This window comes from Phocoena sinus, chromosome 14, assembly GCF_008692025.1.
Source record: "Phocoena sinus isolate mPhoSin1 chromosome 14, mPhoSin1.pri, whole genome shotgun sequence".
NCBI classification, from domain to species: Eukaryota; Metazoa; Chordata; class Mammalia; order Artiodactyla; family Phocoenidae; genus Phocoena; species Phocoena sinus.
In genome coordinates this window covers 67,382,916-67,408,908 of record NC_045776.1, presented here as the reverse complement: position 1 = coordinate 67,408,908, position 25,993 = coordinate 67,382,916, and the positions used below count along the sequence as shown (strand labels likewise).

Below are 25,993 nucleotides of genomic sequence, written 5' to 3'. Positions count from 1 at the left end.
AGGGTCCAGAATCCAGCAACGGAATGACAGTTTCAGAACTCTCCGCAACTATGTGGTCAGTAAACAAGCAGGTAGATGCTGGCTGTTAGTGCCAGGGTACAGAGTGCCCCTAGAAGAAAGAACTCTGAAATAACCACAGTCTTACACACATCTTGGTGGGAAATGGTTTCCTCAAAGCCCTTTCCACCTTCCTCTTCCCTGCAGTGTTAGGATTTTGTAAGGAGGAGTGCTACTCCTCCCTTCCCTGTTAACGTTTGGGGAGTAAATATGTGTGTTCAAATTTGTGTGTGGCTGGACTTGCCCCTTTTTCGTTCTACTTTGCTCAACCTCTTTTTACTGGTAACCACCACATACTATATTAGAATTACAATTATGGATTATGTAGACACACAGTAGTAGGCCTGGCTGGGGGCCCTTTGCGGGGGGGGGGTGGGGTGTCACTAACTTATCTGGACTTTGGTTTCCTTTCAGTCCAAATGAAGGGGTTAGGCTAGACCTTTTAAGAGCTTTTTCAGCCTTTAGCTTCTGACCTTACAGCAAAGTATTTTGGCTCCCACAAAGTTGTCCCATAGTGACTTTAACTCATGATGTTAGTCTGAAACTCTAAATCTCTGCAGTTTCTTGATCGTGACTGCCTTAAAGTGTCTAAAAGCCACCACCTTGGGTAATGTTAGTTGTTTTTCCTCCTCATGTGTAGCATATATAGAAAAGTACCTAGAGTATATGTCCACTTTAACGAAGAGTTACAACGCGAACTCCCAGGTAACCACCATTCAGACCAAGAAATAGAACATTGTCAGCACTCTGGAGGTCCCCCACCCCCACCCCAGTCACAGCCCCTTTTCTCCTCAACCTGTCCTGTATTTTTAGTGTAGTCTTCAGCTGCAGATTTGGTAGTTAAAAAAACAAAACAAAAAAAATAATTGCTAAAAAATCTGACAAATGTGTAACTGTAGATTTTTGAGGCCATATAATGTTTGTATGCTGTAGGTAGATAACATAAGTTCTCATGAAGCACATTTGCCACTTTCTGTAGCCCACCAGTATGGGGCTAAATCAGCTGGTTTCCCATGGATCTGAGATCATTCCTTGTTCATGTCAGCTTCGCCACTTTGATGTTTTACATAACTTCTTGTGTAGCAGTCCTCTTGCAGACATTGAGCTTACATGTCAGCTATTTAGAATCATTTCTCATACAGAAGCTTCTGCAGAAGGTAGTTTGAAATATTTGATTTTTGATGCTTCATTGGTATGTTTATTTTGTAACTACAACATGGAAGAAGTGATTTGCATTTAGTTTTTTATATGTCACATACAGAGCTAAGATTGTCTTGAACAAATCAATTTGTTCATTATACATAGCCTTTGGCCGTTGATTTGATAATGTTGATGATTCAGGGTTCTGAGTTAAGGGTGTACAGAGGAAGGAAAGTGGTCAAGTGAAGTGTAGAGAGATGAAAAATGAGCTAAGTTAAAGAGATGGATTCAGCAAAATGCTCTGGGGGCAGGCCAGGTGAACTGTGAAGCAGGCTTTGAATGGAGTGGGATTAGAAACTCCTCCACAAAGAGCTGTCAACTGTTGCTTTCAGGTGAGGGACTATTTTCTGATTGGAGAAGAAAGGACCCTTTGGTCTGCCTTAATGACAGTGTTGCCTTATAGAATAAGATACATAGTTCTTGTGGAGAGCAAAGAATTGGGCAGAAAAAAAAAAAGAATTGGGCAGGATTTAAAAAAATAATTACTTTAACTTCTTTAAAAATACATGTTTGATTCAGTAGTGCCATGAAAACCTCTTAACCATTTTGTTTTCTGTTTTCACTACTTGCAGATGCCTCAGTGGACCAGAGGGGTTTTTTTTGTTTTCATTTTTAGTCCTTTTTTGTGCGTGTTGTAAATTTCTTATGAAAAGGAAAGTTGTAGGAAGCTTTACTTAGAGAGGAGAGGGGAAGATAAGTTGTTTTTTTTTTTTAAGTTGAAATCACTTGAGTTTAAAAAGATGATGTTACTTAAAACCAAGTTATTCCCCCAAAGATTAAATGCTTTCTCCTCTGCCAGTTATCATGAGTCTGCCTTGACTGCTTCACTTGTACTTACAATGTGTCTAGTTTTTTAATTATTCTACAGATGTAGCCCTCATATAGTCAGCAAACCCTTTAGAACACTGGATTGAGATGATTGTCCTCTTGTTTTCTGCCATTTCATTTCACAGTCCTCCTCGGGAATTATGGTTGGTCTAACTTGCTAAAGTGAGGGAGTGATTTTTTTTTTTAACTAGTTTTTGAGGAGATGTAGCTACTGGTATAACCATTCTGGTATTAAACATTGTTATATTGTTGCATGCCTCCTTTTTATATGAAGGTAAAACTTCCGATCCTCTTGAGTTTATCTTGTTCTCCTGTTAGTTTTAGGATGATGATCATATATTTGAAATGACAGCCTACAGTTAAGGGAAGTTTGTAGTCATGGGAACATGCAAAGTATCTTTGCCAAATCAGATGATCTTGACCTCATTAGCTGGCACTTTGTTCAAATTTTCTGTTTAACTGGCTCAGATTTTTTTACTTTGGTGTTGAAAGATAAGAGGTACTCATTTGGACCTGTGTTGTCCTGTAGGTCCTCTCAATACTGGTTTTTTTTTTTTAATATATATATATTTATTTTTGGCTGTGTTGGGTCTTCATTGCTGTGTGTGGGCTTTCTCTGGTTATGGTGAGCGGGGGCTTCTCTTGTTGTGGAGCACGGGCTCTAGGCACACGGGCCTCAGTAATTGTGGCGCACAGGCTTAGTTGCTCCACGGCATGTGGGATCTTCCCAGACCAGGGCTCGAACCCGTGTCCCCTGCATTGGCAGGCGGATTCTTAACCACTGTGCCACCAGGGAAGTCCCTCAATACAGTTTTTAAAATTCATCTTCCTGCCACCTGAATTCCTTCCCCCCTTTTTTCCTTTCTCCTTGTAAATGTTGGCTTCACACTATTTTCTCTCCTTGTTTTCTCTAGATTACAGTACCTACAGCCAAGCTGCAGCCCAGCAGGGGTAAGTCAAACTTTTACAGCAGTATCTTGGGTGTGATTTGTTGTTTTTTAGAGTACAGAGCCTCCTTTAATTGTAGAGGATTTAGTAATGGAATCTGGATTTCTATATTCAGTTCTTGCATTTAATTTCTCTTACAGCTACAGTGCTTACACCGCCCAGCCCACTCAAGGATATGCACAGACCACCCAGGTAATCTTTAAGATAATTATTTGTGGCTGCATCCCCAAGTTAAATATTTCCATCAGCCATTGAAACAATAGCTAGCACAAATCTTCTTCAGAAATTAGGTAGTAGAAGAGTATAATGTGCTTGTAATCATAAAATACACAGGTGTTTAAAGTTTCACAGTGGGAGTGCCATTGTAATGAAACCATCAAACTGGGAGTTGCTAGCTCTCCTTTCCTCCCTAGTATGGTTTCTCAAGTTAGGTGTTTTGCTCCATGCTTGTTCCTTCTACATATTTTGTGTTTAAATTTATTTAACTTAATCATACAGCAGTTCTGCAGAGGAAGGTGATATTATGACATTTTGCAGATGAAAAATTGCAGTGCATAGATATTACACCATTCGCCACTGGTCACATTAAGTGATGGGTTAACTCTTATGGGTGCCTAACTATAGGGCTTTTGAGCTCTTTCTAGTACGTGAGTCTATTCTAAAGTCTAGGCTAACAGATACTAGAAATTAGCCACCTAGTGTTCTCAATATCATCTCAAGTTCTGAAACGGTCTGTGGCATAAAATGGATACAGTAGCTCTGCCATGGAAACATTATAGGACAGGCAGAATGTGATGTCTCTGGCTGATCTTACATAACTGGTCATTCACATCTAGAATGTGATCTTGCTAATATCTGAAAAAACAGTTCATTCCTTGCCAGGTTTTAAGTATTACTGATGTCCAGGTTCAAAAGACAGCAGTCTTGCTGTCTTAAGAAGACATGCAGCGATCTTGTTCATTTTCTTTGAAGTGGTATGATAATTTTTAAAATTTTGTCTCAAGGTGAAGATATAGTTTTCAAGATTGTCTGACAGATTTTAGTCCCATTTTCATTTTCATTGTTCATTTTATCTTCCTAGCATTTGTTTCCGTTTGCTAAAACTGCTACACTAAGTGCTGGCAATTATACACCTGTTCCCTCATTGTTAATCATTTGAGGGCATCTTGTTAATCTCCTGTATCGTTAAACTGTGGTTTTGCCCGATTATCTCAGGAACTTTTTTGTAGTTTATGAAAATATGAGTGGATTAGATAAGGAGAAACAAGCATTCATGATACTGCGGTCACTTGTCTGTTTTTTTTTTAACCTTTTTATTAGAAAGCATATTTTTGACTTTGGTTTTCCAATTTAGGAACTTAGAAGTCAGTCCATTTTATTGCTAAAATGCAAGATTCATATATGAAGTTCTTAAATCCATTTTCTTTGAGCAGGCATATGGGCAACAAAGTTATGGAACCTATGGACAGCCCACTGATGTCAGCTATACCCAGGCTCAGACCACTGCAACCTATGGGCAGACCGCCTATGCAACTTCTTATGGACAGCCTCCCACTGGTAAGACTCTAGAGAGACTTTGGGGTTACATTAGCTAGGGTGTTTGCTAAGAAGCTTGTTACTTGTGCTCTTGGGTGTATATTCTGGTTGATACCTTGGCGTTTGGGAATCCTTTATTCTTAGGAGGAGCTGGGGGTTTTTGTTTTGTTTTTTTCCTTTTCATTATATTCTCCTTGAGGGATCTCTGATAGAATGTGGGTGGGATAAATTCCAAGGGAAAAAAGAACTTTTCATGCTAGCTATTTTATACAGTGTATTGAGTAATCTCACGACAAAATAGAGAATATATAAGAGATTCTGCTAATGCTAATACTGGGAAAGAATGAGCCTTCTTAAACTGAGCTGCTTAAAAATCACTGATTTTCACATCTGTTTGCTTCATCTGATAGTGTGCCCTCTACTTTTTGCTTTGTGCTTTCCACAGTAGAAGGGACCAGTACAGGTTTGACTATCCTGCTCATTCTTGCATGGGAATTGCTTTCCATCTTGTCTAACCCTGTAATGTTAACCCTTTAGGTGTTTTCATTTGTTTAACCCTCAAACTTTCTAACATCACACACAATAAGGTGCTAATGGAAAACTGCTTCAGGTGCCATTCGCAGATTCATGTCCCTTTTCTTTATGTGATTTTGGGAAAGGTTTCGCTTTGTTTTATTTTACATTATTTTGTGTCAAGCCTTAATAATAGTTGTTCACCTTCTCAAAGGTATTTCAGGTGACTACTCCCCAGCTGATTTCCCCCTATTCCCTGAAGGATAGATTGCATGATTAGATTTATTCAGAGGAACAGATTGCCACCTTGCATGTATTATGTTTGTCTGTTGGTTGGCTTCCGGTCCAGACACATTTTATTTTCTGTTTAAATGTTAATGAATTATTTTTATCCATAGTATGTCTTAAATATATATGTAACAGCATTCCAGGGAGCAAAAAAAAAAATTATTTTAAGAATTAGAATAAATTGTATCCTAATACTAGGGTTGAAATGGAGCCTGTGAAAATTTTACAATAACTTTTTTATGTTTGGTGCTGTGTGACATTTCAGGATCCCTACCTTTAAGATGTAAAAACTTAGATTTTTCAAACTATCTTTAATCCCAAGTTATATATGGTCTATCAGAGTCATTAGTAGGGAGAAACCCACCTGTAATTTATCTCACTTCGTGACAGTGTCCTGGATTTGATGCGAAGTATTTCCTAATCTATCTCAATGCATATCATTGAATAGGATGGGAAATGTTTAAACTTTCTGTGGGTGTTGGCAACTGTAGGAAGAGCTGGAACTGAGACTCTGCAGTTTGTATTTTTAGCACAGAATTTTGAAATTGTGAGATGAACTTTACGTTTTCAAGCTATTATGTTTTTAATGAGATGTAATTGACATATAACATTAGTTTCAGGTATACAACATGATTCAATATTTGTGTATGTTGTGAAATCACCACAGTAAGTCTAGTTAACATGAATTACCACACATCCTTTTGATGAGAACTTTTAGGATCATCTGTCTTAGCAACTTTCAAATATATAATACAGTATTGCTAACTGTAGTCATCATGCTGCACATTACATCCCCAGGACTGATTTATTATAGCTAGATATTTTGTATCTTTTTGACCTTAACTTATTTTTAAAATAAGTATCATCTGAAGTAATACAGCTTAGATCTAGCCTTTGGAGCCTTTGGATCATTTTATAAGAACATGATAAAGTCATTTATAGGAAATACAGTAGTCTTCTAGATTCTGTGGAGCCATGTTTTCACTTTGTAGTTTATGGAAGACCTTTCATATCTCCCCAAATTCTTCCATCAGCTTTTGGAGTGTAGGAACTAAAATTAAACCTAGTGAGCAGATTGAGGCTGAACCAAACCAAGCAGGACCCTGACAGTAGTAAGTAGGTTCAGGAACACTTAATGCTTTTTTCCTTACCTCTTACTGTCTTTACACATAAAAGTCACTGGATAGGGCTTCCCTGGTGGCGCAGTGGTTAAGAATCTGCCTGCCAATGCAGAGGACATGGGTTCGAGCCCTGGTCCGGGAAGATCCCTCATGCTGTGGAGCAGTGAAGCCCGTGTGCTGCAACTACTGAGCCTGCTCTCTAGAGCCCATGAGCCACAACTACTGAGCCCACGCACTGCATCTAAAGCCCGCCGCGCTCTAGAGCCCGTGCTCTGCAACAAGAGAAGCCACCACAGTGAGAAGTCCGCGCACCACAACAAAGAGCAGCCCCTGCTCGCTGCAACTAGAGAAAGCCCGCACACAGCAACAAAGACCCAACACAGCCAAAACTAATAAATTTATTTTTAAAAGAGTCATTGGATAATTATTGGAAGAAATAAATAAAAAGACACTTATAGAATATTTTAAAATTAAGCTTCATGAGAGGGAGCTATATAAATCTCAACTCTTAATTGGAATAGAAATCTTAGACTTTAGTTTTTACCGTTGAAGTTGAACAAAAATTCTGGTTGGTTTGTGTGATGTTTCTTACTACCCTTTTCCTTAAATTTATCAACACATAGTAGATACGTTGTCTTTTTGCTATTGGTCTTTTTTATTGTCATTAAATCATTTTGCTCTGTTAATTTTTGCTCATTTTGATTGGCTGCTTGTGCAGGTACTACAATTAATTAAAAGATTATTAATTTTTAAAAAAAATGATTAATTAACCAGTGTCTATTTGTGTAATCTTTAGCACTGCAAGGCTCTGTTGCTGGATACTTCTATGACACGAGTTACTGCCCTTGTCACTTTTTGTTGTTGTTTTTTAATTGTTCTTCTTATAAATCTTTTTTTTTTAACTGTATTTATTTTTGGCTGCATTGGGTCTTTGTTGCTGCCTGCGGGCTTTCTCTAGTTGCCGCAGGCGGGGGCTACTCTAAGTTCTGGTGCGTGGGCTTCTCATTGCGGTGGCTTCTTTTGTTGTGGAGCATGGGCTTCAGTAGTTGTGGCTCGTGGGCTCTAGAGCACAGGCTCAATAGTTGTGGTGCACGGCTTTGTTGCTCTGCAGCATGTAGGATCTTCCTGGACCAGGGCTCAAACCCGTGTCCCCTGCATTGGCCGGAGGATTCTTAACCACTGCGCCACCAGGGAAGTCCTCTTCTTGTAAATCTTATAGATGGCCTGTCATGTAGGGGAAAAAAAAATCTGTGTAGGAGTAATAGGGTAGGTGGAATTAGATTCCAGTAAATAAATGAGTGCTTTATGTGGTTGACATTAGGATTCTGCAAAGAACTTTTAAATTAAATAAACAGTTCAGATGAATAATATGCCAACTTGAAAAACTTCCAGTGCTTGGGGCTCCCTGTTTGAGAAGGAAATATGTGTATAATTAATTTCAGAATTTCCCTAAAATGTTTGGGATGGAGAAGAAAGTAGTATACTCTGTGCTACAAAAGATGACACTTTAGATTGTACAAAGGGAAGTTGGTATTTGTTTTTGGCTATTTGTTGGTATTTGGCTAAGTTGGTATTTGTATTTATTTTTGTGTATATAGTGAGGACACTTTATTCTAACTGAAGTTTAAGTACTGAAACATTTTTACTTTAGTGAGATTTGGGTTTTTCTTTGATGGACATAAATGCTGACAGCTAGACCCAACTTTTTATTGCATGGCTTACTTGTGCTCGTTGACCGTGAGGGAGGAGTAGGAGGGAGGGAAGCCAAGCACCAGGAAAGGTTATAATACTTTTTGTAGGAAAGGGACGCAAGTTAGGAGCTGCAGGTCCAGGGGTGGGAGTTGTCACATTCCAAGCCCAAGTTCCAAATGAAAGGGCATGGATCCCAGGAATTCCCTGGCAGTCCAGTGGTTAGGACTCCAGGGTCTGGGTTCAGTCCCTGGTCAGGGAACTAAGATCTTGTAAGCCGAGCAGTATGGCAAAAAAAGAAAAGGGCATGGATCCTGCCTGGTTTGGCAGAGGCAGGAACTAGGGAAAGAGCCTAGCTTGGTCTCTGCACACCTGTGACAATAGGTCTGTAACATTTGGTTAGGGAAATAGCAAGGGGGCTGCAGAGTCCTTCTCCAGTATTGCTGAGCAGGAAAAAGACTCATTTGCTTGCGGTGGGTAAATAAGAGAAATGGGGTGGGTAATTTGATGACAGGCTTAGAATCTCAAATGGTTTTATTATGTGAAAAACATTTACCTTTTCATTGTTTATTTTGGGAATGTTAAGTTTAATTTAAAATAATTTATCAGAAAAGTTAAATAGGGAAAGCCTTTGTTGGTCATGTACATAAGCAAATGTAACTTGTAGTATGTCTTTATTACTAATGTGCCATTTCAAATCTTAGTGCCGGTAACAAGCATTTTCTTAGTTGTTCGTTACCCGAAACAAAATTAGCAGTTCTTAGAGTGTTTAATCAATTGTTAACATCTCACTGAAAATTAAACACATGTTCTCTGCAATTTCCAGTTTCCTTAAACATGAACTGCCCATGATGCTTGGGGCTGAAAGCAGATAGTTCCAAATGATAGGTTTTAATGCTAAAACTTGTACCTGGATCATTATTTTATAGCTACTTACAGATGTTGTGTCATTTGCCTTTTACCTCCCTTTCTGTGACATTTTATTCCTGTTGGATTATAGAATTAGTGAAAGCAGATTTGTCCCCTATTGAATGCTTTCGAGGTGGGGGCAAAGGGAGCCCTTTTTCCTATACCAGCACTTTCTGTGGCCTACTCTCTCTCCTTTCTTTTAGGTGTGGTTTAGAGCAAAAGAGACAGTGCTTTGCTGAAAACTGAGTATTTTCAGAGAACTTAGGCTTTAAATATTGGTTTATTGCTATTTTTACTGAAGGGGAAATATTTAAAGGAGCTAAATATCATGATGGTTGAAAGTAGGTGGTTTACAGATTGTCCTGTTAATGAGTGTCTAGGCAGGTCTCTGAGGAGCCAGAAATCTGACGTAGCTCTCCTTTATTCCAGGATATTCTACTCCAACTGCCCCCCAGGCATACAGTCAGCCTGTCCAGGGGTACGGCACTGGTGCTTATGATACCACCACTGCTACAGTCACTACCACCCAGGCCTCCTATGCAGCTCAGTCTGCATATGGCACTCAGCCTGCTTATCCAGCCTATGGGCAGCAGCCAGCAGCCACCGCGCCTGCAAGGTAAGGCCCCCTCACCTATTCCTAACACAGCATCCTCAGGCTTTCAGAAAAGAGAGCAAGCCTCACTTAGAGAATGTATGACTTGGTTCCTTTGTAATGCTTACTCACATACTTAGGTGTTAATTAATTGTTCTTCACCCGCTACAGTCACACCACAAACAGTACTCTTCATTTAGTAGAGAAATGGTGCCATCCAGGGGCCAAAATGAGGAATGTCACTGAGTGGGTTGTTTCAGAAGAGTGGACTTTTCGGTAGGAGGAAGCTGGTTATTTACTTTGCTAAACCCAGAAGAAAATTGAGTGTGGTTTCCTCACAACAACTGATAGAATTGTACTTTGATGCTTTTACCTTTGGTTTTATTGACCCTGTAAATGGGTAACACCTTTCTCTTTGGGAAGAACACTAGTTCACAGTTGGGATGGGGGTAGAATCATGTGGTTCAAGAAATAGTCACACGATCCAGTTGTCAGTAAAGGGTATATCCATATCCAGAAGTCAGACGTCGGTGACATGATTTTCTCTGTATTATGTATTGGGTTGGTAATCTAACTATCCCAGGCAAGTATAAATTCTTAACTGGGTGCCCTGCTATAGGGTGAATATTTGAGCAGAGTTCATACTCCGTGACTGATTAGCAAGTAAACAGTATTAATTATTACTTAACAGAAGATTTCAGGTCTTTGCTTTAGGCAATGCACTTAGGTGGCTTCTGCATACAGTCTTGAAGGAACATTGAATTCTGGTTTGAAAGAAGACTTTTTAGGGAGTAAACAAGAGATCAACTTGTAACCTAGACTTTTTGTCTGCTGTAGAGGTAAGAAATTAGCTCTGGCAAACACTCATGAGATTACTTCTAAAATGCACAGTGAGTAATCAGAGCTACTTGGTAATTTACCTCTTCTAGACAGCCTGTGCAGTGGTTAGTGTTAAGCTGATTCCTGTAGGGTCCCAATTCAGTTGACCTAGAGTGTTCTCAGATGTTTGAAGTCCCATTTGATGCTCCATTGCAACAGTATATCCAAGCCATAGCTGGGGGGCGGGGGTATATACTAATTGGTCTTTGAATAAATCATCCTTTTTGGTTCCTTTTAATTTTTCGATCCTTAACACTTTATAACAGCTGTCTTGTGATCAGTGATAGCTACTCCCTTTTCCCCTAGAAAGAGGGGGCTTGTGACCCGTTTCAGCTCTTTGGAGAAACCAGTGCTTCCACATCCTCCCTGGTCTGCCTGCTGATTCTTGGGCTTTGCTTAAAATAGCATATGCTCACTTTGCTACAACCCTGTTATAAACTGTTAAGGTAAAGGGATAATAGAAACCTTTTTTTTTCCTTGGGATTAAGATTGGCTTTCGTCATTTAACAAGGATATTTTCCAGTTCACCTGAGCGTGAGAGGAGTGTGTGTGTTTGTCTGTCTCCATCCCTATGTGTGTCCCTGCCCTACTCTGGTATTTCCATTATGGAGACTGAGGCAGGGTTAGATTAATTTATGGCAGTTCAAGTTAGGAAATGTTTTTTTCAGGTCTGTTCTTAATAGATGAGAAACATAAAAAGAGACATAAACCTACAGATTGTCCAAACTTATAAATGCCATGGACTTTTGTAAATGTTACTCTGACCCAGAATTTGCATTATTGTTAAAGTTTCTTGCTTGTCTTTAATGGTCCTTTTTAAGAAAAGGCATTTTCTTGCCGAACAAACCACCTCCCCCCCACATCTCTTAAATGGGCAGCACAAAGTATTGTAACCGCCTTTTTTTTTTTTTTTTTTTTTTTTTTTTTTTTTTTTTTTTGGCGGTACACGGGCCTCTCACTGTTGTGGCCTCTCCCGTTGTGGAGCACAGGCTCCGGACACGCAGGCTCAGTGGCCATGGCTCATGGGCCCAGCCGCTCCGCGGCATGTGGGGTCTTCCCAGACCGGGGCACAAACCCGTGTCCCCTGCATCGGCAGGCAGACTCTCAACCACTGCGCCACCAGGGAAGCCCGTAACTGCCTTTTGTAGCTGCTGATATGGAATGAATGGAGCATGTTGATGTCTCTTCTGTGGATGAGATTAAGTCTCCCCCATCTTTAGTGTTGTCTTCCAGCAGAAACAGTTGGACCGACATTGGGTTTTGATGTAGTTCGCTTTGCAATTGTATATATTTCCAAGCTCAATACTAACATTGCTTATTGCTCATAGATTGTAGAGTTCTTACCCAAGAATTTTGTGGTTGAGAAAAAAGTCTCACTTTTTTATTTCTCCTTTTAGACCGCAGGATGGTAACAAACCCGCTGAGACTAGTCAACCTCAATCTAGCACAGGAGGTTACAACCAGCCCAGCCTAGGATATGGACAGAGTAACTACAGTTATCCCCAGGTACCTGGGAGCTACCCCATGCAGCCAGTCACAGCACCACCATCCTATCCTCCTACCAGGTCAGTCTTCTCATTCTTGTGTCCAGTGAGCTAGTAGAATAATAAAACAGATTTTTTTCAGGCTGACCAGCTTGCTTCTGCTTCCTCAGGTGGGCTATGTTATCTGACTCTCCCAGTGATAAGCCTGACCACATATTATACATTAAAACCTCAGTCCTAAAAAAAAAAAAAAAAAAAAAAAAACCTCAGTCCTAAGTTCTGATAGCAGTGCCTGACAGTCAAAAACTCTTCTCTCTAAATACGTTTTTATCACTCTAGGTTTTTTCTTTGAATTTTTTTCTTTTAGTTTATTCAGATGAGAAACAATGAAAGCAGGTAAACAGAACCACAGAAGCCACATTCTCCGATACATTTGAGCTGGGTAAAGTGCAGGGCATTATTTTTTCGAAAAAAAGAAAGTTCACCTTAATCATTTTATATTTAAAGGTCCATTCATGCAGCAGGCTTTTTTTTTAATAAATTTATTTAGTTATTTATTTTTGGCCGCATTGGGTCGTCGCTGTGTGCCGGCTTTCTCTGGTTGCAGCAAGTGAGGGCCACTCTTAGCTGCAGTGCGCGGGCTTCTCATTGCGGTGGTTTCTATTGCTGCGGAGCACGGGCTCAAGGCATGCAGGCTTCAGTAGTTGTGGCTCGTGGGCTCTAGAGCGCAGGCTCAGTAGTTGTGGAGCACGGGCTTAGTTGCTCCACGGCATGTGGGATCTTCCTGGACCAGGGATCAAACCTGTGCCCCCTGCATTGGCAGGCGGACTCCTAACCACTGGGCCACCAGGGAAGTCCATGCACCAGCCTTTTAACGGCCAAGGCCCTTCCTTTTGACTAAGAGTTTACTTGTTCTGTATTTTGTCTTACATTAACCACACCAGCAGCTACAATGTCCAGTTTTGGTTTCTTTAAAGTAGAGGAAGAACTGCAAGTTCTCACATTTAATTTGATGCAAGTTTTCAAATGAATTGTCTGAATTGTGTCCTAAAGTGTTAACTTAGTTTTGGTAGAATTAACAGTTCCCCTTTTTGTACTCATTTCATTGGTTTATACATTAAAGTACAGCAGACATGAGCAGGCTTATGAGCCAATACAGCTGACTGGTAAGTGTCTCTGTTCAGCTTGGAGCAGCAGTGGGCAGGGCTCTAGCAGTTCTTCCACAGGGCCCACCCACAGCTGTCATGCTGAGAGCACTTAATCTGGCTAGTGGAATAGGTGCACTTGGTGTGAAGAGAGGCCTTTGAATCCTTACAGCTGTGGTGAGGGAGGTGGTGATACTTAAAATTGTTGTTCTTAGAATTAAAATTGTAAAATGTGTTGTCTTTTTGGTTTTTCATTATGGTTCATCCAGAGTTTAATACCAGTTCTTTCAAGCTTTATTTCTGTGTAAGAATGTATCTTTGTTTAGTTTCCCTGCCCTGTAGTTGACATGTGTGAAGATGAATATCAGTGTAATATTCATCTTTCATACAATGCCTTGATACTGACGTTTCCTTGTCCATCTTTTCTTTATTAATGCCTGGATTTCGTAGATGATCAGGCATGTCTGAAAGTTTGAAACTGTATACATACCAAAGCAGTTTGAAACTTAGACTTATCCTCAAGAGAAAAGTGGCCAAACACACACCAAGTGGCCTTTTAGCTTCAGAAAAATTGTCATCACTCAAGGGAATTATTGGAGGCAGCCTTAGGACTGAATACCGCACTTAACTGCCTCATTTTTCTCAGTGCCTTTTTTGCTGGGGCAACCTTCCCTGGCAGCACATCTGCATATTCTTCCCTTAATACAGGAAGCACCTAAACTCCCCAATTTGCCTTGAATTTGGTTGAGAATAACTATTGTTTTCATGAGGGTGGGGGTAAAGGAGAGGCTCTAGGGTTGTACATTTTATAAATGGGTTGTTTTTAATAATATCCCCTCCCTTCCATTCAGAGTTTTATTCTGAATACAAAGATATTTGCTTATTTTAAATTCATTGTATGTTAATATGTAGAAAGTAACTGCATTTTTAAGGATTTCTGTGTCATGTACTATTTATGTCTCATGTTTAGGGGACTAGAAAAAATAATGTCTCTCCTTCCTAACAAGTTTTTTTTTTTTTTTTTTTTTTTTTTTTTTTACTTTCAGCTATTCTTCTACACAGCCGACTAGTTATGATCAGAGCAGTTACTCCCAGCAGAACACCTATGGGCAGCCGAGCAGCTATGGACAACAGAGTAGCTATGGTCAACAAAGCAGCTATGGGCAGCAGCCGCCCACTAGTTACCCCCCCCAAACTGGATCCTACAGCCAGGCTCCAAGTCAATATAGCCAACAGAGCAGCAGCTACGGGCAGCAGAGTGAGTTGCTAAGAGAGAAAACCAAATAAGAATGGTTATGTTTGGAGTTTCTGAAATGGGGAAATGCTCTTTACTATTGTGTACTTTTGAACTCCAGGATGCATCTTGAAGGTATCATATCCTGGCTAATATCCTGGCTTTTCTCCAATTTAATTGTTATTAGTATGCCTTACAAGAAAAGAGAGTTTGTAACTGACCAGAGAAAATGTTGTAGACTGCCAGCCCTGCTCTCTTTGGGGAGGTTATATACAGTGAGTGAAGCCAGCATTTCTTATGGCCTGCCCACCCCAGCTTATTAAGAGAGAGTGAGCAGGTAGCTATTGAAGACTACTGCAATTTTGATAGTTAACAAAATGCTATGTTTTGTTTTTATTTACATTCATAAAACAAAAAAAGTTTCACAGAATGCTTACGGTTTTATGTGGGAAAGCAACCAAAAACTCAAGAAACTGTCTTCACAGTTTAATCTCTTACCTGGATTATTGTTGTCTTTTAACTAAATTCCATCCTGAGTGTGTCTCATTATGACAATGAGATGAGTAGTGCTACTTGATGGAGACTACCCCTTAGCAACCCCCAAGAAACCTGGCTCCATTTTTGTTTCTTGAGTTTGGTTTAAAGAAGCAACTTTTTAAAGACATCTTAGGATACAGAACCCTGTAAACTGTTGACCAGAGTCCTTTTTTTGTTTGGGAGTGGTTTATTCTAGATGAACTATATGAGGTTACTTCAGCCTTAATGAGCCAGTTGTTCTTGTTGAACTTTAAAAAGATCAGGAGTGCTTAATCAGGTGTAAAGAAGATGGTACCTTGGTTTGTGCCTTGCAATTGAGAATTCTATGATTCCAGGAGAAAGTACAACAGGCAGTGGTGTAAATGCTGGTCCACGGCTTACAGATGTGACTCTTTCCTCAGGTTCATTCCGACAGGACCACCCCAGTAGCATGGGTGTTTATGGGCAGGAGTCTGGAGGATTTTCCGGACCAGGAGAGAACCGGAGCATGAGTGGCCCTGATAACCGGGGCAGGGGAAGAGGGGGATTTGATCGTGGAGGCATGAGCAGAGGTGGGCGGGGAGGAGGACGCGGTGGAATGGGGTAAGAGCAAACCTTTTCTCCTTTTACCTAATTTTGTTTCATCCATAGGATTTTCAATGGAAAGAAGGGACTGAAAGACATAAGAAATTTATTTCTGCATTTCCATGGATAATCTGATGAGCCCAAGCCATCTTCCAAAACATGGAAATGTCATCTCTGTGGCATATCTAGAGGCAGTTTGCTTTTTTCAGTGCCAATCTACTTGGTTGGGATGGGGAGAACAAAGAATGGTTTTGAAATTAGAGCTTTCAGTTCCCTTCATGGTTTCCAGAGGTCCAAAGCCTCTGTGGGTAATAAGACTTGGGATGGAACACACACAACTCTTAAAACAACCCTAGGTATTTAACTAATTGCTTCTGAATGGTTGTCTTGAAATACCTGGTATATATACTGCAAAAAAGGAATGCAGCTGTCTTCCACCATGTTTGTCCCTAACTTCTGTTTGTACTCGGAACTGTTGAACATAACGATGAAGATCTTGGTTCCATAACCCTTGAACTGTGGCCTGAGGTGCACCTGGTACACAAGAAGTCCAATAGCTTTTTGAAGAGTAATGTATATAATTATGGGATCACTCTTCCCATTGGAGATTTTGAGAAGTCTAAATCGGTTTGACCATTTTAATTGATGGCACAATCTGGTTTAGAAAACTTTGTTTAGATCAGTAACATAACCCTGCTACCTGTGCCTACCCTTCCCCTCCCTTCTCCCATACCCTCTCCCCTTTCTGGTGTCTATACTTTGATGAAGGTGAGGTATAATGTTGGTTAACATAATCCAGAAGGCTTAGTTCTGTGTGTGTTCTGTCCCTATATAAATAGTAAAAAAGTTATGCAGAATGTTAATGTAGGTATAAATTGGATTTGGTGCCACTGTAGGTTCAAGGAAAAACTGAACAGAATTTCTTCAGAAATGTACTTCAAGATTAAAAAGTTGGTCTTTATTTTTTACATTAGCAATCTGTTTACTATTGAACAATACTGGTTTAAAATACTGTTTTGCATATTCTGCATAACTTAAAAAGTCTTCGGTGAAATCTTTATTGGAAGAAAGTCATTTTACAAGATGCAAAAACTTATGAATAATTTGGTATAAAGTAAAATTAATATTCTGATTTGAAGAATGTCATTCCATTATAAAGGTTTCACCTTCTTTATGGATGTTTTAAATAGATGTAGACACTTGAAATCACTATCATCACGTTTCCAATCACCTAGAATCCTAGTATTTTTTGATTGCAAAACCAATTTCAAGTTTATTCATTTTAATTCTCCAGAAGTAATAATTCTACTAATTTTGCTAGACTTTGCTAGTAGAGGGGTTCCCTCTTTCTGGGTTAGAAGTCTCTCCTGAAGCCATAGAAAACATCATGGCTTTCCTCATAGGTTTTTCAACAGACTGTGAAGCAGTCGGTTGGATCCTTTGGGGACAGGACAAGGGCTTTCCCCTCTCCCCTCTTTTTTATTGTGGTGTGGTGATGGTTTTCAGTGTCTTCTGCAGGTAAGGCACTCAATGTTGTTAACATGCCCTTTTTCATTGCCTCAGTATTTTGATATTTTCGTTGGCTGTTAAACGTGGAAACTTTTTAACATGCTTTGTCGCATTTATATGCTACAGGTTACAAAGTGAGAGCCTTGTATACACTTCAATACTTAAAAAGTACCCGTACTCAGTACTCAGCCGGCAGCATAATGAAAAGTGGGACTAGACACGGTGTCCATATGGAGAGGACAAATATACATAGAATATTTTTAACAAAATGTATTCATTGTATAAATGGAATCCTTCTGTAACTTTGGTAACTGCATACTTGTTGTTTGGTAATGAACCAGAGGAGGTATAATACTCTAGAATTGTGTAACATTAAAGTGTAAACTTTTGTGTTTAAAGAGAGAGAACATTTTATGGTGTGTACTTTTAAAAAGGAAACAAAGCTGCATGCAACAGCTTGAAATTGTATATTCAGGTATTAAAGGTGCAATACTGGTTAGAAAAAGCTCAGGGCCTCCCACTGAGGAGCTGCCTTTATTTAATTTTTTAAAAAAGAAACAGGCCCAATTCATATTTCTTCTCCCTTTAAAATACATAAGGCGGTGATTTTATACTGCCATTGTCATTGTTTTCAACTGGTATGTCTATAAAGTTGCACCCCCATTCCGTGGAGCCTTGGTATTTGTTGTAAATTCTCCTTTCACAGCGATTGTTAAACCCATTAGTGCCCTGAAATGTATGGCTTTATGCTGAAGATCGGCTGGATGCGTCCTCTGGTGTGTGTTGTAGGCCTTTACTTTGGTGTCTCCTGCTTTATTATACTGTGACTTGTTAGGAAGCCCAGGGCCTCACTTGGCTCTCCCCTGGGAGAGGTTGAGGGTGCACCTTTATGAACATGAAAAGATTCAGTTACCCCAGCTTGCTACTTCTCTCCACACCAAGCTCTCCCTGTTTTTCAGCTGACGGGGTGGGTGTTTGGGATGTATTTTTTCCCCAATTTGCCAAGTATTGCACTATTAATACCAGCCCCCCGAAATGAAAGGAACCAACCACAGTGGTGTGTACAATCAGACAAGCAAGGTTGTATATAAAGGAAATTTGAGCGAGCTGCCCTGAAGAAAGGCATAGTGACAAGATGAGAGAGATGCATTGTTTGGAGATGTGTTTAGCCAGTGCCCTTCTTCCCCACGAGCCCCCACAAGGCTCAGAGCGGTACTGGCTTTTAAAGGGAAAGGCCTTCATTTCTTCGTTTATCCCCCCAGCAGCGCTGGAGAGCGAGGTGGCTTCAATAAGCCTGGTGGTAAGTTTTTGAGTATTACCATGGATAGTGTTTAAAAAAAAATACAGTCAGTATTTAGAAAACTATAATTTTATATTAGTTTCATAAGCGGTTTAAAAATGATCTATACAAAAGAGACTAATGGGTACTGCCGGCATTGTCTTAGGGGTAATAAGGTTAACCTATGGTTACAAAACAAAGGGTAACTTGAAGTATTGAGCAACTGCTTCTGTAATATGGGGGAGAATACAGTTTTAAAGTTTGGTTTATTTGGAGGAAAAAATTTGACTTAAATTTAACACTAATTTGGCACATAAGCATTGAGAGTGTATTTGGTTAATGGTTTAAAAGCAAACCAGCAAAGAAAAAGCAAACCCTAGCAAACCTTTCACAGATGTTAAAGGGGCACTGCTCCATTTTAGCAGTGCGGGTCATTTTGAATTTAATGAAGCCCCATCAAATGGTGGTGTAGTAGATAGCTATGTGTGTTTGTAAGGTTTGTAGCTTGCAAGACGTGCACTAACAGTATTTTATATGATCTTTCCTGGTTGGCAGGACCCATGGACGAAGGACCAGATCTTGATTTAGGTAACTCCAAATTCCTGATTTTTATATTGTGCTTTATAAATGAATAGCACAGAAGCAAGTGCGTGTTGGGGTTCAACAGCCTGGTAAATCAATGGGATAATCTTGCTGTCAAGAGCAGTTTGGGGCTTCCTTTATCAAAGTAAACCAAGAGTTCCATGTCATTCTTATTAGTAAGGTTGGTAGTTCTCTTAGCTTTGTGATGAATACCAGTGGGCAGTAGTGACCATTGGTTAATAAACTCTAATGGATACATGACAAATAACTCCCTTTGTCTACTTTTCTCTGGAAGGCCCACCTGTAGATCCAGATGAAGACTGTGACAACAGTGCAATTTATGTGCAAGGATTAAGTGACAGTGTGACTCTAGATGATCTGGCAGACTTCTTTAAGCAGTGTGGAGTTGTCAAGGTAAGTGAAAGCGTGACCATGTGATCTGGCAGATCTTTCAACCACTTCCTTCTGGACTGTCCATATTGTGGTTTGCTCCTTAAAATACAAAAAGCAAAACACAAAAATTTTTTATAGAAAAGAAATGCTAAACATGATTTAAGGTTACTTGATAACTCAGGGTCATTTTTATAATTATCATGTTAATTGTAAGAATACTTAACACGAACATTACTTATTGTGAAATATAGAATATGACATAGTTTTAAAAATAACACTTACGTATCCATATCCCCAGCCTAGGAAGTACGGCTTTATATGAGTACCTTTGAAGTACCTGGTATATGTCTTCCCAGTTTTACCTCTTCTCTCAACTCCCTTCCTGAAATTTATCATTCCCTTTCTTTACTTTATAGATGTCTCCCTTTCTTTACTTTATAGATGTGTCCTCAGTAATATTTTGTTTTACATAATTTTTGAAGAGTATTAAACACTATTGTAAGGCAAGTATACTGGGAAACAAACAGATAAGAACCCTTGGAGTTTACATATAGTGGGGAACATACTGTAGAAAGGAATATAGTTGTACTGTGTTCAGTGATCGTGATTTGTTAGGGAGGAAAATAAATACAGCAAGATAGAACAGGGATAAAATGAGGAACAGAGCCACTAGGAGCAGGGAAATAATTTCAGAATAGTGGAGGGAATAGTGAGGCAGGAGCTTGCCTGGTAAGCTCAAAGAAGCTAGTGTGGCTAGAATGGTTTGGTCTGAGCTGCTGTAATGGTGGTGGGGTCTGCAAGTAACCACAAAAAGTGCCACAAGCATTGATTTTGGTAGGCAAAATACTGATGAGTAGGCAGATTTGCAAATTTGAATCCACGGATAATGAGAACCCACTATGTCCAGGTGTAGAACTGCTGGTTCTTAAGATGTGTACAGTGTTTAACCTCAAAATAACTGTCTGGCTGACCAGCTTAGACTCCCACTGGCACTCTGACTGCACACCTGCCACAGCCTCACCGGGAATCGCCTTTTTTTTAACTTTCACTAATCTGGTAGAAGAAAATGGAAATGTAATTTAATTTGCTTTTTCCCTGATCATTAATAATGTTACAATGGCACGCTATCTTCTTTGAAATACCTGTTTGTGTTTTGTACGCATTTTTCATTGGGTTGTTTGTCCTTTGTTGCAAATACAGGTCTCCCAGTTTGTGGCTCACTTTTTTCTTTTTTTTGGCCGTGCCACACAGCTTGCGGGATCCTAGTTCCCCGACCAGGGATTGAACCTGTGCCCTCAGCAGTGAAAGGGCAGAGTCCTAAGCGCTGGACTGCCAGGGAATTCCCTGTGGCCCACTTATTCATTTTTTTTTTTTTTTGATGAGTAGTTCTTAATTTTACTGTGGTTGAACTTAGAGGTCATTACCTTACTGGTTTGTGTCTTTATTTTTTTCCATTTGCAAGACCTTTTATTCCGCAACATCTTTTGAAAGAGCCATCTTCTTCCTGGTGGTGTATAATGCTTTCACATAGAAAGTACACCTCTACCTGGAGCTGTTTCTTGGCTGTTTTGTATACTTGGTTAATTTGCGTGATCCTATGCTAGTAGCACTGCTAATTACTCTGTGCTCGATATTGATACCTAGTAAGGCAAATTCTTCTGTTTTATTCTTTTTCTTCAGAAATGTTTTGTTGTTTACTCCTTGCTCTATACATTTTATATATATATACATTTTAGAACCAGTTTATGAAGTTCCTTAAAAAACCCCAATTGGAGGAATTCCCTGGCGGTCCAGTGGTTAGGACTCCACACTTCCACTGCAGGGGGCACTCGTTTGATCCCTAGTCAGGGAACTGAGATCCCATATGCTGTGCAGAGCGGCAAAAAAACCCACAAAACCTATTGGATGTTTACTGAACCTGTAAGAATTTTATTTATTTTGGCTGCATCGGGTCTTCGTTGCTGCATGTGAGGGCTCAGTAGTTGTGGCACACGGGGTTAGTTGCTCCGTGGCATGTGGGATCTTCCCAGAGCAGGGATCGAACCTGTGTCCCGTGCATTGGCAGGTGGATTCTTAACCACTGCGGGGAAGTCAATGAATCTATAAGAATTTGACCCATTAACATCGTATTTCTCCATTTATTAGGTGTTTGGTAAAGCCAATCTCCTTAAAAGTTTTGCAGATCTTTTTAGATTTATTTTTTAGTTAATGGTCTATTTTGAATGGCATTTTCTGATCCAGCGATTTTGGTAAATCTTAAATCATATAAGGAGATTTCTCTCTACTTGTGAATATGTTTATTTGTGTATGTGGGGTTTATGCGTAGTTAAGAAAGCAGTGTTTACTATCAAAGTTTTGTAAAATTACAGATTTTAAACTGACATACCCCAACATTCATACCACTATTTCGCCACATTTCCTTTCAGTGTTTATATGTATGTCCTTTATAAAAACATACGTATCAGCATATATATATATATATATATATATATATTATATATAACATATATATCGTAATTTATCTATAAATGCAGATAAGAGTTTGATCATATGCAGAAAACACATAAAGCCATATTCTTGTGCAGTGTGGCTCTTGAATTCAAGCCACTTGCATCTGGTGTTGAGCTGAAAAACTAGTCATCTCTTCTGTCTCGAAAAACTGGCTGTGTTGAACTTGAGATAACCAAGATCCTTTTAGAACACTCACAGCCCTGTATGTTGTACTTAATGATTGTAATTTTTACTTTATGTGAGATGTGTCTTATATGATGGCATCAAAGCCTGCCTGAGTCCTAAGAGGTGGCTGCTCACTGGGTGCCTGTTAGTGTGACCTACAGGGTGTTGGGGCAGGTGCAGGGACACAGGAAAAGGTGGCTGGGGGAGGAATGGGACCTGTAAAGTTCATTTACACAATTTGGAACTTTGGTTTTATGATAAAACCTATTTTGGTTTTATGATAAAACACATCTAAGAGGGAAAGTCTCCTAAGTACAGATTTGTGGTAGCTATTTAGGAAATAAGTCACCCATAATTCCACCACTCAGATAAGCTAAAACAACATCCTTCTGAATGTGTGTCTGGAAAATTTACTGCTTTTTGACAGTAAAGAACTTGGATGGAAAAGAAAAAGAATTTCACATGGATTTTCCCCTGAAAACTATATTCTGGTCACAGCTTCATTATGCTATTTTATGCCTAGATAAACAAGAGGACTGGACAACCCATGATCCATATCTATTTGGACAAGGAAACAGGAAAGCCCAAAGGCGATGCTACTGTATCCTATGAAGACCCGCCAACTGCCAAAACTGCCGTCGAGTGGTTTGATGGTAGGAACCCTAGAGTGGTTTGATGGTAGGACCCCTAGGTCAACAAGGGTGTGCTCCTAGCCTTCTTAGCTCTGCCTCCTCTGGGGCACACAGAAGGTCTGGTAGCAAGTGTTGCCTGTGTCAACTTGTGGGTAAAGAAAGGGTCTTGCTCTAATGTATTAATTCTGGCTGTTAAATGTTGTTCTCTTAAAGTGGTTCTAGGGACCGGGGACAGATAGGTTCTCCCTCTGTGTGGCTATAGGACATGGCAGGAAGGAGGACCTCAAGAGCCAGAGGAGCAAGAAGACCCTCTGTCTGCTCCTGGAGGAGCACTGGATGGCTGCTGGGAAGTGCTTGTCACGCTCCCCTCAGCCACGTGAGGGCCTGGGCGCTGACCATGGGTTAAGAGATCCCTTACTTTCAGTCATTGTTGTTCAAAGCCTCATGCTAAAGTTGTAATTCTTCTCTAAGGATGTCAGAGGTGCAGAAAGTCCCACAGACACCTTAGCCGTTTACATTTGCGTTTACATATATGTGTGGCTTTGACATTGATCCTGGAAATTCACTTCGCACAAAAGTGTCAGAAAGTTCTGCCTCTCCTATTTTTTTGTTTTCTGTTTGTTTCTTTTAAAGGCTTTTCTGGCCTTGCCTGTAAAAATCTTAGGGAACATCATGGGTGGGCACACTTGATGAAGCAGGAATGGTTGGTTTGATATAGGGGGCGGGGTTGGTGAAAGGAGTCATCTCACCTTGCCTGGTCCCTCAAGGGGACTAAGAGTTGGAAGGTTGGGAGTAATTGGTGTTCTTTTATCTTGTTTCAGGGAAAGATTTTCAAGGGAGCAAACTTAAAGTTTCTCTTGCTCGGAAGAAGCCTCCAATGAACAGCATGCGGGGAGGAATGCCCCCCCGTGAGGGCAGAGGGATGCCGCCGCCGCTCCGAGGAGGTATTTACTGGATGCTGTCTCTGGGCTTTTTCTGTGTTGCTTTGGAAGTTTAGTACACTTGTCTTTGAGGAACTTGGTTTCTAGAGTGAAGACAAGCCCATTAGCAATACTGAAAAGGTATCTAGATAGATATTAGACTATTGGGAACCGCACTGCCTGGGGTTTAGCCCTGGGCTGTTCTCTTCATCTGCACTCCCCTCCTCAAGTTGTTGTGGAGCTAACCGCAGTGATGATAGTGACTAGCCTGTGGGAAAGTATGGGCCAGGTGATGGGGCAGCGACAGCTGTGATCTCTGTTTCTGTTTCCCTTCATGAGATGTATGCCTGTAGCAAATCTGGTGCTGCAAAGAGGTGGTTTATGCTTATTGCAGGTCCAGGAGGCCCAGGAGGTCCTGGAGGACCCATGGGTCGCATGGGAGGCCGTGGAGGAGACAGAGGAGGCTTCCCACCAAGAGGGCCCCGCGGTTCCCGAGGGAACCCGTCTGGAGGAGGAAACGTCCAGCACCGAGCTGGAGACTGGCAGTGCCCCAATCCGTATGTACTTCTCGGGGCACACTGATAGCCTACTAGTGCAGTCTCCCTACATCTTGCTCCATTCCCATTCTGGGGAGGCCTGCTGGATTCTTTTCATCCGCAGGAGAGTAATGATGACCATGATGGCTCTGCTGGGGGCGGTGGTGGTGGTAGTCGGTCCTTTACTGGCTGTTTTGGAGCCTTCGGGAGACGGTCACAGTCCACTGGACTCAGGCCCACATGGTTGACTTTGCTGGATCAAACTCTGGTGCTATGTGTGTTGCTGCCTGAGGCTCAAAAGCCATTTTCTGTGGACTCAGTAATTATGGTGGTTTCTGCTCAGCCTTTACTTGTTCACTTAAGTGATACTGTTGTGATGTAACTTTATGCAGGGGGTGTGGAAACCAGAACTTTGCGTGGAGAACAGAGTGCAACCAGTGTAAGGCCCCAAAGCCTGAAGGCTTCCTCCCACCACCTTTCCCACCCCCAGGTAGGTACCATCAATTGGCACTAACCTTTTGTGTTGCCCAGACCAGGTTGGTGATTTCAGCAAGTTCAGCCCTGGACACTGGGGCTCTTTAAGTTACATGGTTGACCCTTGAACAATGCAGGGGTTGGGGCGCTGGGCCTCTGCGCAGTCAAAAAAAATCCACTTAGGGGCTTCCCTGCTGATGCAGGGGACACGGGTTCGTGCCCCAGTCAGGAAGATCCCACATGCCGCGGAGCAGCTGGGCCCGTGAGCCCTGGCCGCTGAGCCTGCGCGTCCAGAGCCTGTGCTCTGCAGTGGGAGAGGCCACAGCAGTGAGGCCTGCGTACAGCAAAAGAAAAAAAAAATCCACTTTCGGCCCTCCCTCCACATCCTCAGATTCTACCAACCTCAGATTAGAACTCTGCCAACCTCAGATTAGAACTGTAGTATATTTAGTGGGAAAAAAATCGATGTATAAGTGGACCCATGCACCTCAAACCTGTTGCTGTTGTTCAAGGGTCACCTGTAGTTCCATCAGTTCTAAACTGTGACCCAGGTGTTTGGGGTAAAGTATCTTCTGCGGGGGGAAGACAGCAGATCCTGAGGGGACCTCTGCGTTCACCCATTCTCTCTGTCCTCTCCTGTACTTTCCCTTACCTTAGGCGGTGACCGTGGCAGAGGTGGCCCTGGTGGCATGCGGGGAGGAAGAGGTGGCCTCATGGATCGAGGTGGTCCTGGTGGAATGTTCAGAGGTGGCCGTGGTGGAGACAGAGGTGGCTTCCGCGGCACCCGGGGCATGGACCGTGGTGGCTTTGGTGGAGGAAGACGAGGTGGCCCTGGGGGACCCCCTGGACCTTTGATGGAACAGATGGGAGGAAGAAGAGGCGGGCGTGGAGGACCTGGGAAAATGGATAAGTATGTGGTGGTAGAAACAGCTGTGGAGCACAGGGCCCATCGGGCAGCAGGTCTCACCTGTTCTGTGGGAATGAGGCTGGCAGCTCGGCTCAGGGCTGTGGAGGGCTTCCTTTCCTCTCCCCATTTTTAACACATCGCCCCCTTTTTCCTTTTTGCCCTGCAGAGGCGAGCACCGTCAGGAACGCAGAGACCGGCCCTACTAGACGCAGAGACCCCGCAGAGCTGCATTGACTACCAGATTTATTTTTTAAACCAGAAAATGTTTTAAATTTATAATTCCATATTTATAATGTTGGCCACAACATTATGATTATTCCTGTCTGTACTTTAGTATTTTTCACCATTTGTGAAGAAACATTAAAACAAGTTAAATGGTAGTGTGCCGAGTTTTTTTTTCCTTCTTTTAAAGATGGTTGTTTAACTAAGACTAAACAATGGGAATCCCTTGTGAGCATGCTCAGTATCATTGTGGAGAACCAAGAGGGCCTCTCTAACTGTAACAATGTTCATGGTTGTGATTTTTTTTTAAATAAAATTCCAAATGTTTATAAACCGTCA

The 25,993-nt window shown here is 41.1% G+C and overlaps 1 protein-coding gene across 4 annotated transcripts in view; it reads left to right on the top strand.

Moving 5' to 3' along the window:
• EWSR1 (EWS RNA binding protein 1) overlaps positions 1 to 25,993 on the top strand; it is a 27,516-nt gene extending 1,523 nt beyond the window's left edge. Inside the window, exons 2-17 of one of the 4 annotated variants that reach the window (XR_004353132.1) lie at positions 3,000 to 3,036; positions 3,174 to 3,225; positions 4,467 to 4,590; positions 9,519 to 9,705; positions 11,958 to 12,125; positions 14,236 to 14,447; positions 15,362 to 15,542; positions 17,160 to 18,333; positions 18,868 to 18,900; positions 19,190 to 19,308; positions 22,487 to 22,616; positions 23,417 to 23,539; positions 23,910 to 24,072; positions 24,444 to 24,541; positions 25,183 to 25,435; positions 25,599 to 25,993. Coding sequence is in view for 3 of the 4 variants with exons in the window: in XM_032654210.1 (XP_032510101.1) it covers positions 3,000 to 3,036; positions 3,174 to 3,225; positions 4,467 to 4,590; positions 9,519 to 9,705; positions 11,958 to 12,125; positions 14,236 to 14,447; positions 15,362 to 15,542; positions 18,296 to 18,333; positions 18,868 to 18,900; positions 19,190 to 19,308; positions 22,487 to 22,616; positions 23,417 to 23,539; positions 23,910 to 24,072; positions 24,444 to 24,541; positions 25,183 to 25,435; positions 25,599 to 25,638 (1,958 nt within the window). In the remaining variant the exon portion in view is untranslated. The remainder of the gene's footprint in view (positions 1 to 2,999; positions 3,037 to 3,173; positions 3,226 to 4,466; positions 4,591 to 9,518; positions 9,706 to 11,957; positions 12,126 to 14,235; positions 14,448 to 15,361; positions 15,543 to 17,159; positions 18,334 to 18,867; positions 18,901 to 19,189; positions 19,309 to 22,486; positions 22,617 to 23,416; positions 23,540 to 23,909; positions 24,073 to 24,443; positions 24,542 to 25,182; positions 25,436 to 25,598) is intronic. The other 3 variants (XM_032654211.1, XM_032654212.1, XM_032654210.1) reach the window with 3 other exon arrangements.